At 39.1% G+C, this 18246-nt stretch overlaps 1 protein-coding gene across 1 annotated transcript in view; it reads right to left on the reverse strand.

Moving 5' to 3' along the window:
• Positions 1-18052, reverse strand: part of SLC39A9 (solute carrier family 39 member 9) — a 52601-nt gene extending 34549 nt beyond the window's left edge. Inside the window, exon 1 of the mRNA XM_008700276.2 lies at positions 17260-18052. Within this exon, the coding sequence (XP_008698498.1) occupies positions 17260-17355 (96 nt within the window). The 5' untranslated portion in view covers positions 17356-18052. The remainder of the gene's footprint in view (positions 1-17259) is intronic.
• Between the last annotated feature and the right edge of the window lie 194 nt (positions 18053-18246).

Here is an 18246-nt window from a genome sequence, read left to right on the forward strand (position 1 = left end):
CATGCCATAAGTGATCTACGGTTTTAATCCAACCCAATCTCAATTTTTTTCTCACTACCCAAGTTTCTTTGAGAGACTGCCTCCTGACATACAAGATATAAAAGATTACATTTCAAAATTTCTTGAAGCAGCGGTGTACCCTATGTGGCTTCCTGGAGTCTTAGCAGTATGAAAAATGATCCTTAAAACTAAAAGGAGAAAATTAGGTAGGTTGCTTAAAAAAAGCTTCAGTAATTAACGGAGCGATACATACTTCACTTTTCTGTTTCAGTTTCCTTTATGAGGTTAGCAAAAATAACAGTGGCTGTATTTCGCTGACATACTACTGAACTTGTGACTCTGAGGCTAGGGGAATAAATATATAATATACACATACATACATACATACAGATACTGTCTCTATGGGAAAATGGGTTCTTAGCTGACAGGCTGGCTGAAGCATTACAGCCCCCTCGTTTGGGAGGAAGAAAGGAATCTATATCTCATTGTGTCTCTAGTGAAAATGGGGAAACTACAATTGCAATGTCAGCACCAACTAATACTTGCCATATAGCGAGAGGGGGATCCCCCGCTCCCTAGCACACAGGCGAGGTCGGTCCTTCATACATTCAGGATGGCCATTATCAGCTACTTATAAATAGAGCATTCTGAATGCATCCAGCAGTTGGGGGACTGGCTTGGGAGGCAGAACTGGCTCCATGTCCAAACTGGTTAATAATTCAGTACTTTAGCTTTTCTTCTGTAAAATAAATATTTTTACATGTCTTATATAGGAGACATCAGGAGAAAGTGATTGAAGCATTTTGGAAAAACAACACCAAACCACTGGTGTTACTATTTTAATATTTAATACTGAACTATTCTAAGAGCTTTTGTCTCTTACAAGTTACTAAGCTCATCAAAGCACTGTTAATCATGGCATTCATTTGAGACGAACTGTCAGAGCATAGAGAACACAAGACGGAAAAACAGTTCTATTCTGTGTAGAGGGGACATGGTATATGACTTAGTCTTCTCATCATTTTCTCTAATGAATTCATAAGTCACCCTTTGTTTTAAAAAAATTCATGAATGTAAAGTTTTACTCCCCAGGAAGGACAAAAATCATGGTAAACTGAACCAGACTGAGCATACCATTTCATTGCAGGGACTTGGTTTCAGAACTCCACAATTCAAACTAATGAATAAATTGCTAGGGAAGAAAACTGTTCTGTCAGCATTTTGACTATGACTATACTCTACTTTGGGAAATGGAAATGAAAGATGCCCCTGCCTTAGAAATTAAGGGAAGACGGGCAAGTGATGAAAGGAATGCACTTAAAAGAGAAAGAGCTGAGCGCCCTCAAGAATTACTTGGGTGGCAGCTCACATCATACACATAAATTAATTCTTGATGGATTATACTTTAATATAAAATCTAGAACTCAGAAACTTCTAGACGGAAGAGTATTTTTGCAGTCTTGGTGTTGGCAAAATTTCTTAGCAAGGACACACACAAAAAAAGAATTTAAAACATCTGCTGATCCACTAAGAAAATGAACAGACAAGCTACATACTGGAAGAAAATATCTACAACACCTGTATCTGTAGTGGATGTTGTGGTAACACAGCCCACATCCATCTCCTCCAGGTTGGAGACACCTGTTCCCCTAGCTGGGGGGTGTTGCCTATTGATGGCTCACCGCTGAGTCACTCTGAGGACCTGACCTTGGGCCAAAGGGTACTGACTAACCTAAGGCTATATTCCCTCTCGCAGGGCAGTTCACATCCCATGACTAGTCCCCTGGGTTGTATGGAAGGAGGTACAAAGCCAGGACCCCTTGCCTCAATTCCAGATATCTCTGAAGAGCCATCCAGCTTCAGAGCAAGGTGAGCTGAGGCCTCTATTATAACCGAGTTACAGTTCAACTTCTCCATCTGCTTAATCCTACTCATTCTTCCCCAGGTGTTCCCCAACAAACCTCCTTTCCCAAGAGCACTCCCCCATAAACTTCCTGCGTGCATCTCTCCTTCTCAGAGTCTGTTTTCTGGGGAACCCAATCTAAGATACTGATAAAGGGCTTGTGAAATATAAAGAACTTCTGCAATTTTCACAGCTCAGTAAGAGGCAAAAAACAAACAAAAAACCCACACAACAAAAAATGGGTAAAATATTGAATAGATACTTCACCAAGATACATGAATGTCCAACACACCCATGAAAAGATGTTCGGCATCTTTACTCACCAGGAAAATGCAAATCTAAACTACAAGATACCTCCCTACACCCACTAGAATGGCTGAGATTAAAGGCTGACGACATTAAATGATGGCAAAGATAGAGAGCAACTGGAACTCTCGTGCAGTGCTGCTGGGACCATAAAATGATACAAACACTTTAGAAAACCATTAGTCTCTTATCAAGTTAAACCAGCAATTCCACTTTTGGTATTTTCCAAGAGAAATAAAAATGTATGTTCATAAAAACACTCGTACAAGAATATTCATAGGCGCTTTATCAAAAATAGGCACAATTGGATCAGACGTCCACCAACAGGAGAACGTATAAACAAACTACGCTATACTCATACGATGGAATACCACTCAGTAACAAAAAGGAATAAACTGCTGCTACAGACAGCAACCTGATGAAGTTCAAAAACCTTATTCTGATGTTTGAATGAAAGAAGCCTTACACAAAGAGTTACTTACTGTCTGAGTCTATTCATATAAAGTTTAAAAGCAGGCCAAACTAACCCTTGGCAAAAGAAATCAGAAACCTGCCTCCAGCAGAAGGTGTTAGTGTGAGAACATAGTGGCCAGAGGGATTAACATTAACTAGAAAATGACACCGGGGGCGCCTGGGTGGCTCAGTCGTTAAGCGCCTGCTTTGGGCTCAGGTCACAGGGATCGACCCCGCATCACATGGGACTCCCTGCTCAGCGGGAAGCCTGCTTCTTCCTCTCCCACTCCCCCTGCTTGTGTTCCCTCTCACTGCCTCTCTCTCTCTCATAAATAAAAATCTTAAAAAAAGAAAAGAAAAGAAAAGAAAATGGCACTGGGTTATTTTTTTTAGGGTGCTGGAAATGTTCTTGACCGGGACGTGACGTACATTTGTATACATTTGTCAAAATTCATCAAACTGCATTAAGATAGGTACCTTTTACTCTACAAAATTACGTATCTATAAAAAATTACCTAGGTACTAATTTACTCAGCCAGAACCCCTGAAAGGATTCATCTTAGAACTATTCAATTGCAACAGAGCTTCTTCATGGCAGCTCTTTGAAACCAAGCTTAGAGTCTATGTAGAATACTAAAAGGCACTTCCAAAATGTTTTCTTAAACAATTCATCTGTCATTCAGACATTCCTTTAAAATCATTCCTCACAATATTATGTCAAAGACTGCACAGAAAAACCAGTGGTATTCGCAACTCTGGACCAATCCTCAAATTCACTAGGCACTTACCAAGTGCTTTAGAATATTCTACACTGGTGTCATGTGAAGCACTATAGAGACAAGATGTAAAAAGCAGGAGCAGAGGTGAGTTCTTGAGGCTTGCATGCTACAAAATTAAGTTGCAGGTGAAGTAGTACCGTATTTGATAACTGAGGGATACATGCCATCTAGAATAACTTAGACATCTATGGGCAGTAAGAAAAAAACTTTCAAATCCATAAAGAAAAAAAATAATTCTCCTAAAATGCTGCCTGATCCAAATTTTTAGAAAGACACAGTAAAAATTATTTTAAGGGACGCCTGGGTGGCTCAGTTGGTTAAGCGGCTGCCTTCAGCTCAGGTCATGGTCTCGGGGTCCCACATGTGGCTCCTTGCTCAGCAGGGAGCCTGCTTCTCCCTCTGACTGCCACTCCCCCTGCTTGTGCGTGTGTTCTCTCCCTCTCTGGCAAATAAATGAATAAAATCTTTAAAAATTATTTTAAAAATTATTTTTATTTTATTAATCTTTAGATGCATACTTTAAAAAGAGGGATACTAGCTACCAAAGTTATCAACACAGAATCCACGTTTAGGAACTGGAAGAAAATGTAAAAAATGATCCTCTTGGGGTGTCTGGCTGGCTCAGTTGGTTGAGTGTCTGCCTTTGGCTCGGGTCATGATCCTGGGGTCCTGGGACTGAGCCCTGCATCGGGCTCCTTGCTCAGCGGGGAGTCTGCTTCTCCCTCTCCCTCCCTTTCTCTCTGTCAAAAAATGAATAAGTCCTTTTTAAAAAATGATCTTCTTTTGATATACAGATGATGAATCAAAGGCCAAAGGTGAAAAATAATTTGCTCAAAGATCCCATGGCTAGGCTAGTTAGTGCTAAGGACATGATTACATCTGACAATGCACTCTGTTGCCCTGTACATTCCAAGACAATGTTCATCACATGGCACAATACATACAATTCATTATACAAAATTTACCTCTGAAGAAAGGTAACATTCAATCATACAACCTCTTTAAATAGTGTGAGCCAGCAGAATCCCTAAACAACATCAAGAGGAAAACCAAAATTATAATTAGTTATAACTGTTCTCTATTGACAGTTTCTAAAGCTCCATGGCAAAGCAGAAGGACAATGTACCAAGCTTTTCCTAAGGTTTTATTTCGTCAATGTAGAAGACTATTCTTTATTCTGAGATTATGTCCTACCTGCTTTTTCATCTTAAAATGTTCTCTCTTAAAAACTGATGGTGACAACAGCTTTTATTTTTAGTGTCCTTACTTTGCAAAATTAAAAGCAGGCAATCCTGTGTCAGTTTTCCCTATTATCAAAAGTATTACTGGTCTGTGAAACCCAAAAGCCTGGAAAACCCTGACCTCCAGTGTAAACATGAGATCTGTATTATAATATCATAAACAAATGTAGAAACAAACAATTTGAGGAAATGTAAGAAGAGATCAAGGTAAACGTGAGTAAATCATCTGTAGTTTTATAAAACCTCTTTGGAGGAAAGACAGTGTGAGCTAAAATTCCTACATTATGTCCTAGTTCCTTTTGAAATTGAGTAAAGCACATTTATTTACCAAAGGAAGTTAAACATCCACTGAATACTATGTTTGTCCTCACCCCACAATTGTAAGTTCTGTGAGGGAAAAGATTTTTGTTTTTAATTTACTGTTCAATGCTCAGCAGTTTTTAGGACAGAAACTGGTATATAACAAATTCTCCCTAAATATTTACTGAAAGAATGAATTAAATGCCCAGCACCATGCAAGGCCCTAGGGACTTGGCATCCCCCATTTCACTGGCTCTAGTATCAACAGATACACAAATGCAGTGCAACTTCTTTAGGCCCGGGATATAGGCCTAACATATTCCTTACAAGTGTAACCATATCAAGAATCTTCAGTGGTTAGCTGCTTTGGATTTATGCTTTAGCTCAAGGGGTATTCAAGTACATATAATAAAGAACCATAATGGGATTCCATTATCGTAAATGCGAAGCAATGCTGTCATTTGTCTCGTTAATGCAAATATCTCAAACGACATCTATTCTTTTTCCCAAGGAGCTCAGAACCTAGTTCAGTCACTACTTCGATCTTCAACAAAGCAATACAAAGATTATTCATCCTCCATAACTTTTATGAACTAGGTAAATGTCTACTAACCTTCTCAGGGTGACTAATACTACAGAGGTAACACTTGTAATGACAAAAAGAATCAGTAGTCAAAAGATAAGCACGGGTTGTGCTCCCATTTTTATTTTCTAAAAATGTCTTAACTACCTAAATTATTTTAGATGCAATCTCATTTGTTTCAAGCACCAGAGATGTGGTCCCGTGTTATCTGCATAGCTGTATTTTTTCACACAGCTTCACAACTTGGGATTCAATCTCAAAACTGTGTATATGTCAAAGTTAAAATGCTGACAGGTTCTCTCCTTTGCTTATGGTAAGTCACTATAAGGATGTATCTGAATGAAGAACTACAAATTCCAAGTGTGGTTAAAGATGAAAACAGAGCAATAGCTTCTGTCACAGAAGTGACATATTTGCTCAAGAGAGGCAAGAACTATGCAGTGCCATTGGTTCTACGTTATTTCATTCTATGGTCTCACAGCTGCAACCTGATTGAGCCAAAGGACTGACCAGATGTATTAATTAAAACAGCTTGTATTCCATGCCATTCACCATCAGTGTAAAGCTTTGAAATCAGTTTAATTTTCTTGGCAAACACCAACATAAATGGTTTTTCTTTCCTTGCTCAGAGAAAAAGTCAATAAATTGTTTCGTTTGATGAAATATAAGCCAATAATTGAAAAGCTTATAATATTTAAAACAGTTTATTTCAATCCCCCTTGTACCATGCTCATTTTGGTACTGACAGCATGAACTACAGTTTTCTAAAAAATTAAAGATGCCTCTCTTATTATAAGACTGCTCCCTTCAAAGCTCTAGGCACTGAAGAGACGAAAGATCCTAGGGTACACAGTAACTCACGTTCATGCAACAGAGGCCATCTCCATATTCTTACAAACCTACCTCAAGGAAATACTTCTTACTGTCAATTTAACTGCTGTATTACCTGCTGTTAGTTGTCAGGAATAGGTAATGAAAAACACAAATGTGAACTTTGTTCTTCAAGTTCTGACAACTGAGACAAGATGCCCAAAAGTTTCCTGCCTCTAAGTTGTAGCAGTGACCCTGAGTAAGTTCAGCATCCTCCTCTGGAAGAAGGGGATACGCCCGACACTATCACTATTATCATACAGGAGTGGGACATCAGCACCCTTAGCACAGAGCAACGGTCATTATTACTTATCTCTAACATCATTAGCAGCATGCAGAAAGGGCTTCTAAGCCCCCCCTTCACAAGAATAACAACTCAAACCCCAGATACTTGGATAAAAATTCAACAAACAATGCTCTGATATTTGCCATTTTTCCAGGGGCATATAGGCTCCCCCTTTCCTAATTCATTTGACATAGAGATAATAACAAGCAATACTTTATTACTGCCACTTCCTCCAATTCTGGAAAACAAGACTAATTTTTTTAAGAGTTTTTCCAAACATAAAAGAACAAAGGATAAATGGAAATCCCATAAAACTGTTCAGTGTGACTACAAAAACAAACACAAACAAAAACCCCCTGGGAAAGAACCTGGGAAAACACTGGTGATACATATTATATTATTTACATGTATGAAGTTTAACTGACCTGAGAAAATTAAAATAAGAAAAATACATTTTCCTTGGGACTCCTGGGTGGCTCACTCAGTTAAGGGTCCAACTATTGATTTTGGTTCAAGTCGTGATCTCTGGGTCGTGAGATCGAGCCCCATGTAGGGCTCATGCGGTGCATGGAGCCTGCTTAAGATTCTCTCTCCCTCCACCCCACCCCCCCTAAAAATTATTCCTTCATCAAATTAGCAAAGTTTAAAAACTTAACAATAATAGTACTCAATGTTTGTGCGAATACAATGTCATTTGCATTTATTGGAAAAAGATGCATTTTTTTAAAAAACCTCATAATACAGACTGAGAACCTTCTTAAGAACATTGGTGCCCTCTGACCTTGTCATTCTACTCCTAAGGAAATAATCTGAAATATGTTCATAGCATTAGACACAAAAACATTCATTCAACACTTTATCATGGCAAAAATGTGAGAACAAATTAAATACACAGTAAGAATTTCTATGCATAAAATAACTGAGTGTAATTAAAACATTAAAAAATGCCTAGAACACATTTTTAGTAATAAAAGAAATGCTTATGTTATACTATCTGGTAAAAGAAGGGAGAATGAAAATTACACATAAAACATAATTAATCATGTTAAAAATGCAAACAAATAGAAAAAAAAAGAATGGAAAGAAATAAAAAATGTTACTAGCAATTCTCACTGGACAGTGGGATAATAGATGATTTTATTTTCCTTTTACAGATTATCATATTTTCTAAATTTTCACAAAGAGCCTCTATTACACAGCCAAGCTTTAAAAAAAATTTTTTTTTTGTTTTTTTTTTTTTTGTTTTTTGTTTTGTTCAGGGATTCTTGGGTGGCTCAGTTGGTTAAGTATCTGCTTTCGGCTCAGGTCATGATCCCAGAGTCTTGGGATCGAGTTCCGCATCAGGCTCCTTGCTCAGTGGGGACCCTGCTTCTCCCTCTGCCTGCTGCTCCCCGCTTGTGCTCTCTGACAAAATCTTAAAAAAAATTGTTCATTTATTTAGAGGCTGTACAAATAGCGGCTTTGAACTTAGTAAACAGTATCCTCATCTATAAACAGGGTAAGAATTCTTCCTTCTCAAGGTTACTGTTAAATCGATACAGAACTTGACACATAAATTAACACTGTAGCTATTATTACCATTAATTATTGTAATGTGGTCAGATTAGAGAGCACACTGCCCTTAATATTGTACACTTGGAAATGTTTTCCCCTTTATTAAGTGGTTCTAAACAACCGCACTTTGACGTTCTGTAATAATTTGAAATGTTTTCCAGCCTCCCCCTCTTGTCATGTTGTGATGTATTTCCTCTACTTGCTCCCCCACCCTTCTAAACAACCACACTTTGACGTTCTGTAATAATTTGAAATGTTTTCCAGCCTCCCCCTCCTGTCATGTTGTGATGTATTTCCTCTACTTGTTCCCCCACCCCTTCTAAGTTTGCCTTTTCTAGTTTTCAAAGAGCTTAGAAATCAGTCCAGCCCAGAGGTTACAGACTGGCAACTCATAAACATGGGTTTTGGGGCCCACGGAGTGATGTAACAATATTTGACTTTGCAGCCAAAATGTAAAATTCAAAACATTTCATGTAAAAACCCTGATTTCCAGCTTCTGAAAGGTAGGATGATTTGGCCACACCAAGACACACGTTGTTCAGATGACCACAGTTCTCACCACTCCCTCATGACTCCCAGGCACCGACCCTCAAGCTCAGCTACCGGTTATCGTGGCACTTCAACTGTTGTATCTTACTCCAGGCCTGATTCACTGTTCAGCCTTAGTGGTTATTGACTTTTAATACCCATTATCTAGTTGTATTAGTCAGGGTCCAATCAAGAAAGAGAAATCGTAATTTGAACAGAGAAAGTTTACAACAGGCGACAGAATAATGAGAAATTAACTAGTAGGACAGAACTCTAAAGAATGTAAGAATAGCAGATAAAAGCAGGAGTGCCTACTGTAGGACTGAGGTAAGAGTGGTCAAGGAGAGGGTCCTATGTGGGCAGAGAGCCAACCGCTGCTGGAAAGGGCGTGGCTGGGGCTCAATTAAGAGCAGTAAAAGGTTCTGGGACCAATTCTGATACCTGTGTGTGTGTTGGGGGGGGGGTCCCCTCACCAAGCAATGCCGGGACACCAGTTGGGCGTACCACAATCCAACTTAATTCTAACACTATCTGCTTGGAGACATCAGATCCCACAGGTTAAGGGTTCAGTCGTGTAAGACTGCGCCCCACCTTCCTGAAAGAAAACTTCAACTGCCTCCATTTTGACCTCAACCTTTCTAACTGAGCAAATTCTTCTTTTCAGCTTATTTATCTCTTAACTGTGGCAAAAGACCCTGCAGGCAAATCATTCCCTGGCAGGAACCAAAACTACACCCTCGAACAGTAAGGGTTTCCCTGAGCCAGCAACACCCTGTATAACTGACCCCAAAACAGTGACTGACCTGACTGTCTCCTGCTCACCCGCACGGACTCACTGAGCTTTGTCCCACATTTTCCTCATATACACCTGGACGTATTTTCAGCACTTTGGAGAGACCATCTTTGAGCCATCAGACCGTGCGTGGTCTTCCTGGTGTTGGCCTCACTGACATAAACTCCTTTCTCGTTTCACCATCACTCGTCTCTCTGCCTTCGGATTTTGTCAGCAGTGAGTGGCCGAACCTGCTGTGTCTGGGACCCCCCAGAGCCGGGTGTCTTGTGTCCCTGCGCCCCGACTACATTCAGACACTAGAGCAAGTCCAGGTTGTCACCTATGTTTCTGACTGACTGACCGCCTCTCCTTGGGTTTGATTCATCTGCTACAGTGGTTCACAGAACTCAAAGAAACATTTTACTATTAGATTAATTGGTTTATTATAAAAAGGTATAATTCAGATACAGGCAGATGGAAGAGATGCACAGGGCCAGGTATGGGGAAAGGGCGCAGAGCTTCCATGCCCTCTCCAGGCGTAAAACTCTCCCAGCATCTCCATGTGTTCATCAACCTAGAAGCTCTCTGATCCCTGTCTTTCTGGATTTTTTATGAAGGCTTCATTACATAGCCAAGATTGATTAAATCACTGGCCACTGGCAATTGATTTAACCTCTGGCCCCTCTCCCTTCCTGAGTGGGAATGAAGGTTCCAACCTTCCCATCACATGGTTGGTTCTCCTGGCAACCAGCCTCCAACCTTAAGTTACCTAGGGGCATTCTAGAAATCATCTCATTCACATGGCAAAAGACACCTTTATGGCTCTCATCACTTTGGAAATTCCACCAGGTTTAGGACCCTTGTGCCAGAAATAGGAAGACCAAATCTATATTGATTATAAAGCACGATATTAGAGGCAAAGAAGATTCTGTGGTGCCACACTGGTGGAACTTGCTGGAAATCTGCACTCTTGGCTGTTGGAGAAAGCTGTTCATGGGAATGTATCTTACTGGAGAGACTCTCCTATCCTATAAAACCACCCAAGGCAGGGTGGTGCCAGTGAGTACTGACTGCTGGGTGCAGAGAAGTATGTGTTCAGCAGGAGTCTACGGCTTGAAAACCTGCCTGCAGCGCGGGAGCTGGGCCCTGGAGAAGCCCGGCTGGAGGCCAGAGAAGCCAAACGTGTATGCTGCAGGAGCCTGCACTGGGGAAGCTGGGCACTGGGGAGGCCGGCTGCCTGTGCTGTAAGAACTGTTGCCAGAGTAGTTGCCAAGGAGCAAGCATGGACCAAGAAGGAAAAACCCCTCCTCTTACAACTTCTCTCCAGTATCTTCTACTGTGCCAGCTGGCAAAGGAAAAATACTTAAAGGGCCCAGATCCGTTTCTGCAGAGTAGTCAATGAGGAGTAAATTTGAAGCTGAGAGGCAATAAATTGATAACTGGCATACTAACCTACCAGAATTACCAAAAAAGATACAGAGAAGCCAAGTGACAGCCAAGAACAGAAGAGAGCAAGTAAAATGCTTGCTCTTCAGGCTACATATTTAGCCACTCACAGACTTTTCTGGTGGACAAGTTCTACACAAAAGAGGTGCTACCAATAATCTCCTTAATCTCTATTATAATAATTAATATTTATTAAGTACTTACCATGCCAAGCATGTTCTATTATAATCACCTCACATGTATCAATTCATTTAATCCTCACAACAATCCTATGAAATTATTATGTTCGCTTTACAAAAGCTCAAGTAATTTGCCCAGGCTCACAATAGGCAGCAAATGGCAGAGCCACAATCTGAATCTACATAATTTAGCTCCAGAATCTATACTCTTCTTTTTTCTGTATTTCAATTCAACTTCATTAACATATAGTGTAGTATTAGTTTCAGGGGTAGAATTTAGTGATTCATCAATTGCATATAACACCCAGTGCTCATTACATCTAGTGCCCTCCTTAATGCCCATCAACCAATTACCCCTTCCCCCACCTACCTCCCCTCCAGCAACCCTCAGTTTGTTTCCTAGAGTTCAGTGCCTCTTATGGTTTGCCTCCCTATTTTCATCTATTTTTCCTTCTCTTTCTCTATAATCATGTTTTGTTTCTTAAATTCCACATGAGTGAAATCATATGGTATTTATCTTTCTCTGACCAACTTACTTCGCTTAGCATAATACCCTTAGGTTCATCCCACAATCTATACTCTTAAACACAATGCTAAACTGCTTCACTACAAAACCCATTTCATTGTTTCATTTTTTGCTTTTAGCACCCATCCTGTTTCCCCAATTTGCCTTCGTCAAATGCATGAAGAATTAATGAAAGAACCATACAAGGTGCAGAAGCCAGGGTATAATTTTTTGGTTATTAGAAAACTGACCCCCAGAGAAATATAGGGCTTGCAAAAGATAGTATGATGTACTTACCTAGTAGTTAACCCCTGAGACCTCATCACTTAAAAATCCATATAACTGGGGCAGAAGAATTTCCAGAGCAACCGATAGCTATTTCTATTTTATTTTATTCTATTTTATTTCAGTAAAATTAGACATTCAGTATTAGTATTTGAGGAGGATTGAGACTTCTAGAATTCTGTCATAGGTTTTAAGAAATACTTGTACTTACACTTAGCATTACTGCTTGTTACCTGGAATTCCAAACTGAGCTATAGAGGATCTTAAACCTTGTTATCATTCAACAAAGTTGTACTTCTTCTACAATTAAAGGAAAGGTTGAGACTGTCACATACAGAAGCATTTCAGGTCTTCTTCCCTCAAAAAGGAGGTGACTTCTTGAACATCACAATTTAGAACTGACTTGACTATGAAGACATCAAGTATGAAAATAATTTTGGATAGTTCAAAATGGGAACTGCTTCAGATTCTAACTTGGCAGGTGTCATTTTAAAGGACATCTAAGACATACTCCATTCTTTCTTAAAGGTTTCAATGCTATTTGAAGACGGTTTACCTCTGTAGTTTCAATTCTGCTACACTGACAAAACACAAGGTAGGAGATATACTGGGGAAGGTAGAACGTCAGTGATGTTAAAGATATTTTTAATTTGGGGAGCTAATGGAGATAATGTTAGTGGTGTTAGACATTCCTAATTTGGGGAGCTAAGTTGCCAATTTAGATCCATGGTATTTTCATTCCTTCTTTACAGTGTTCATCAGAAAAAGAAATATCATCTAACAGTCAAGTGCTTTGGATTGGTAATCAAACTGACTTAGTTTCAAATCCCATTTCTACCAGTGTCTACCATACTCTCTGAGCCAGAGTACGCACATTTGTAAAGTGAGGTTTAACAGTCTCTACCTCACAGTCTCCTCCTGAAGATTAAATAAGACAATGCCTAGCACTACACAGAAGGAGCTCAATAAGCATTAACTACTATTAATATTATTAAGCAGGTAAGTTTCAATAACACTTACCCATAGAATATCCTAGGGAAAAGAAAGTTTCTCAGGAAAATATTCAATCAGGTTTTATCTAGATTTTATTTGACCCAAATACTTTTATCAAGCAAAGATACTTATGAAACAATAACCTTATAAGACAATAATCTGAGGAAAGGCAAAATTACCGACTGCTTTCCAGACATGGGTAAATTAGAATGCAAAGTGTAAAATGTTTGAATTTAGAAATGAAATCCCACACAGGCATAACATTAACATCTACTTGTATTACCGGAAGAGAATAAAATGTTAATATACCAGAGAATGCAAAAGCCCTGAAAAATGCAACTCTGTCACATCTACTTCAAAAAGAACCAATTGTCGGAGAAGAGCATACTGACTGAACAACTTTGTTCTTCAGACACAAATGTTTGATTTGTTAGTAACTCAAAGCCCCAAAGATATCTATTATTGAATGAGTCAGTTATTATAGTTAGACACAAAACAAAACTTTTTAACACATGAAAAACAAAACAAGGCTTAAAATGAAAATTAATGAAGAAAAGAAAGGTAAATATTAAGAAAAATACTATAAAGCACGGAGACTAGAGAAGACTTGGTCTCTCCAAATGGAACATTCATTGTGAATAGGAACGCCAACCGCCAAACAAGACCTTTCAGATCCCAAATTGTTGAGAAGTTTCTGGTAACTGGAGAGGGAGATGGAGGACTGTACCCATTATTAGAAGTCTGTTCCAAAATAAAGGCTTAAAAATTATAATTTTGAACAAAGTTCTAAAAATGAAAACCTTAAAGAAGTTTTCAGAATCAGTAAGGAGAACAATCCTCAACATTTTCTAAAGTTCTTATTATGTTCCAGAATTCAGTCTTGTGCTCATATTAATTCATTACATCCTCACAACAATCCTATAAGGTCATTTAAAAGAAGAGATTTTGATGTTAAATAGCTTGCTCAAATAGTGACACTGATTCTGAACTACACTACCTGTCCCAGACCGTTCCTGGGAAATTAGTGCATTACTAATACCTTGAACTCTTTATTGAAGTGAGAGCAGCACTACTTTCATCTGCACACTTATGGGTCCGTACTATTTTGACACATGAAGAATGTGGCATTATAATCCAAACTGGTCTACAACAAGGAAAGGATGAAACTGAGACAAAGCCTTCAAAAATTTTTATAGAATATGAATACTACAATTATAGGAGTAACAGACATGTGTTACTGGGGAGTATGTCTATTAAATATAATAACACTACATTTGGGCTTACATCTTGTATGTCTTTTTTTCCATTTCATTTTCTTAGTATTTAACTTTTATAAATATATTGGTCTGCAATGCAATGGAAATTAAACTAGTCATCTACCAGATAGTTGGAGGAGCACTGCCCTAGAGCTCTGGCGCAAACAGCCTGCTCTCTGTTACCAGCTCTGTGACAAAGAGGAGACATGCTTAGGTAAGTAACAATCCTCAGGTAATCAATCTATAACCACGTTGGTCATGGTTACGTTGTAACTTCATTCACCAATCATCTGCTAAGTGGGGTTAATTTTAGGTAACATTAAGTTGTAGATTCTCAATCTACGTACGTAGCTTTATCCTTTAGAGTCAAAGACACTGCTCATTACCAACTGAATCTAACATCCTAAGATAGTGCTAAACTAGTGGTTCCAACTCCTTTACCACACGGGACTTCCTTTGTGTAAGTATGCTTTGGCCTCCTTTACAAGTTTAGTTTTCCTCCTTCCCATATGCTGAAGAAGAGAGTATCTTGATAATCAGTTACTCGTAAGTGCTTTCAAGAATCAGAGATTTCGGGGCGCCTGGGTGGTGCAGCGGTTAAGCGTCTGCCTTCGGCTCAGGGCGTGATCCCGGCGTTATGGGATCGAGCCCCACGTCAGGCTCCTCCGCTATGAGCCTGTTTCTTCCTCTCCCACTCCCCCTGCTTGTGTTCCCTCTCTCGCTGGCTGTCTCTGTCTCTGTCTCTGTCGAATAAATAAATAAAATCTTTAAAAAAAAAAAAAAAAGAATCAGAGATTTCTCTTCCTTTGTTTTAGAAATCATTTAGGCATAAAGGCAAAGTCACCAGGTCAAAAAGCAAGGAAGAAGTTACAAAAGCATCAAGAAAGTTGGTTTGGGGGCAAGGAATGTTGAAGAAAGTGACAGATCAATGTCGCATAAACCTCTTGATTGGTCAGGTATAGCAGGTAGGCACCACTGCTGCCGCAATTTTCAGGTTATTTAATTTTAACTCATTTCTAAATACTAATCCTGCCATAATTAATGGTTTTTTTGAACTTTTATCCCTGCTCTGAGAAATTCTGAGGAAAAAAAAATATTGAGTGGCAAAACAGCAGCTAGATTAAGAACGTGAATAAAGAGTGTATCTTTTCATATACACGAAAGTGAACTGCAAAATAAATTAGATTTATTAGTCTCTTTATTTATAATAACACCAGTCCTTAAGAAAAGCCAGATTTCCTTAAAAAGTAAAGTTGTTTAGCCAATGTAGGAGCTTGGGGAGCTATTTTCAAAGGGTAGAAACTGTGAATGAATTTTATTTTTTACAAATTTATGATCTCACTAGTTTCATGATACATCAATCTATAATAATATAATCTGTCTAGAAAAAATGTTTAATTTCTAAAAGACAGAAAACATCGGTTGAATTCTAAAATGTCTAAGTTATATATAACTTCCATTTTTATTCTAACAGCTCAAAATGCACTGTTGCTGCTGTAGTAATAAACAGATATCTTGAATGTGATTTACAGCATTTGAAGGCCTACAGCTGGAAAAGACCACTGTCAATTCAAAGAGCCATAAATGACATGTCATACTGATTATCTTTATTAATGCCTTGGTTAATTACACCACACATGTACACATTCGCTTTCAGCGAAAAAGAATATAGCAGATCCCTGCATACTGCAAAAATCACTCAAGATAGTTCAAGAAAATACTGAAATTGGAAAAGTTCTAAGCACTTTACAGAAATACAGTTTTGTTGAGTTCTTGTTTGAATTAATTATAATTTCTGATAAATGTCACCTCAATCAGTTAAGTATACAAACCAACTTAAATCTCACAAATGTCACCCGTAATAAGGTCAATTAAAGACTAATGCAGTTATAAGAAAATATGGTTCATGTCAGAATAAAGCAGGCTCAAAAGAACTGGACAGGTGGCCTAAGTAAGTGAAGGAGGCTTCACAGCCAAAGAGGACTGTGACAATCTACTGCTACTCAGCTCTAACCAACTGTTGTCTTGAGGAAATACAGACAAAAATCAGTAACAATAATAAAAATAAATACTCTGCTATCTAACAAAGTAAGTCTGTGGGGCTAGTTTTGGTATGACTACCAGTTTGCTCTTTCATGAAGTTCTTTAAGGACTGGCGGTGAAACTGGGCCTATTTTACTGCTGGACCCCAAGATACTCATGAAAACCTGTTCCTTTCAAATGTAGTAGTTTTTCTCCCTAAATCTTTTGAGCACTGTGCATGCTGTGAACTCTTTATGAAGAACTTATCTGCATTTTCATTGAACAATGCTTTCATCTTTCTTCCCCACTGGTTAATGTTTGTTCAAGTAATGACAAATGAACAAATTAACCCAAATGTCAAAACATATTAACAAAAAATTCATTTCTAAGCAAAGATTTGAAACAACTTCAAATATCCATTCCAATGCCCTCTTTCTTTAAAAGGAAATGTGAGTTAACTAACAATCTAATTTAATTTAGTTTTTTTCTTTATCTTCATTCTAATACAAAAAATTCAAATCACCAGATAACTTTTTTGGATTCTAATCCAAAAAAACTACTTTCCACCAAAAAACTATGCTTCATTTTCTCAAAAAGAGGAGTTATACTGATTTCTATGCATACGGACAAATGATATTCTCCATTTATGTTTCTTGATAGCAATCTGGAACCTCAATTCCTTGGAACCTCTAGGAATCAAAATAATGTTATGATGCCTCTTTCCAGGAAAACGCACAGAGCCCAAAATTTTTGTATGCAATTTCACAAGATTCAGAGTACCCCAGGATCTCCAGTGGATCCATCCACCCCAAGTTAAGAACTCTAGTGCTTAAAACGAGGTTTGTTTCTATTATGAAATGCTATGTATCTTTTAAAGATAGCCTTCCTTAGTAAGACCTTTAGCTCTGAGATTAATTGGTCAAGCAACTTCCCTTTACAACTGTCTCTATTTCCTAGCAGCCATCCTGACAGCTGACAGAAAATTGAGAATTTCTTACCTCAGAGAAATTAACAGCCAAGGGAACGATTCCAGCCACGTAACATCCCACCAACATAGCCAGAGACAGCAGACTAATGGAAATGAAATCATCCATTCTGTCCTTTATTTACCCACCGCCACCAGACTACAAATTTTCAGTGGCTTCAAAGGGTCCTTAGGTTCTTAAACGCGTGTGGTGATTCCAAGAGAACAAGTGGACTTTCCAGTTCTTTCGTCCTCCCCACCAGAAGATGTGTTCAGGAAACCCCTTTCTCTGGAACGCACCTGGAAATAGCCCCTTTTTGCTGATATTAGCACCAGAGAGACCTTTTAGCAATCTGAGGTCCCAGCCCCTGCGTTTTCAGATGCCAGTCACTGGATTCCCTACGGTTAACAGTTAAAAGGTATGCGAAAGAGCGATTTCTTCAGTCTTCGGAACTGTGGCACAATGGGCACACTCCCTCTACAACGTCCCAGGTGGCAGCAGGAAAAGGAGGAAAACACAAGCAAACTTGTTCGTTCTCCCGGCGCCCCTACGTCCCTGGGGCAGTACCCCCCAGGCTGGGACCAGCCCACCAGTCTCGGCAAACTCTCCTCCGAGTCTAGAATGGGGAAGGAGTCCTGCAGGTCTCTAACGATGGGCTCAGGGGTTCAGCAGCGAAGCTGATACGAAGCTGTCTCTGCTCTATACCCGATGCTGTCCATATTACTCCACTCCGCTGGGCCTTGACCCGGAGCCACCGATACTACAGCTGCCATGGCCGCCAAGTGGCACCTCTTCATTACATCCACTTCCGGATTGCTTCACCGCCCCCTCCTTTAGAAGAGTACTTCCGGGTTACAACCGACCTATGGCCCGGGATTCTTATGCTACCGCCATTTTTGAGTAGGGCTAATGAAAGATATCTGGTTGTCAGAGTCTATCTTTGTGTTCACTGTAGCCATATGCCTGATAACGAGAGTATGGAAGATTATGTCTTGAGAAGAAATGATATTTTGCAAGTTC

The sequence above is a fragment of the Ursus maritimus genome, unplaced genomic scaffold (genome assembly GCF_017311325.1).
Source record: "Ursus maritimus isolate PB19 unplaced genomic scaffold, ASM1731132v1 scaffold_25, whole genome shotgun sequence".
NCBI classification, from domain to species: Eukaryota; Metazoa; Chordata; class Mammalia; order Carnivora; family Ursidae; genus Ursus; species Ursus maritimus.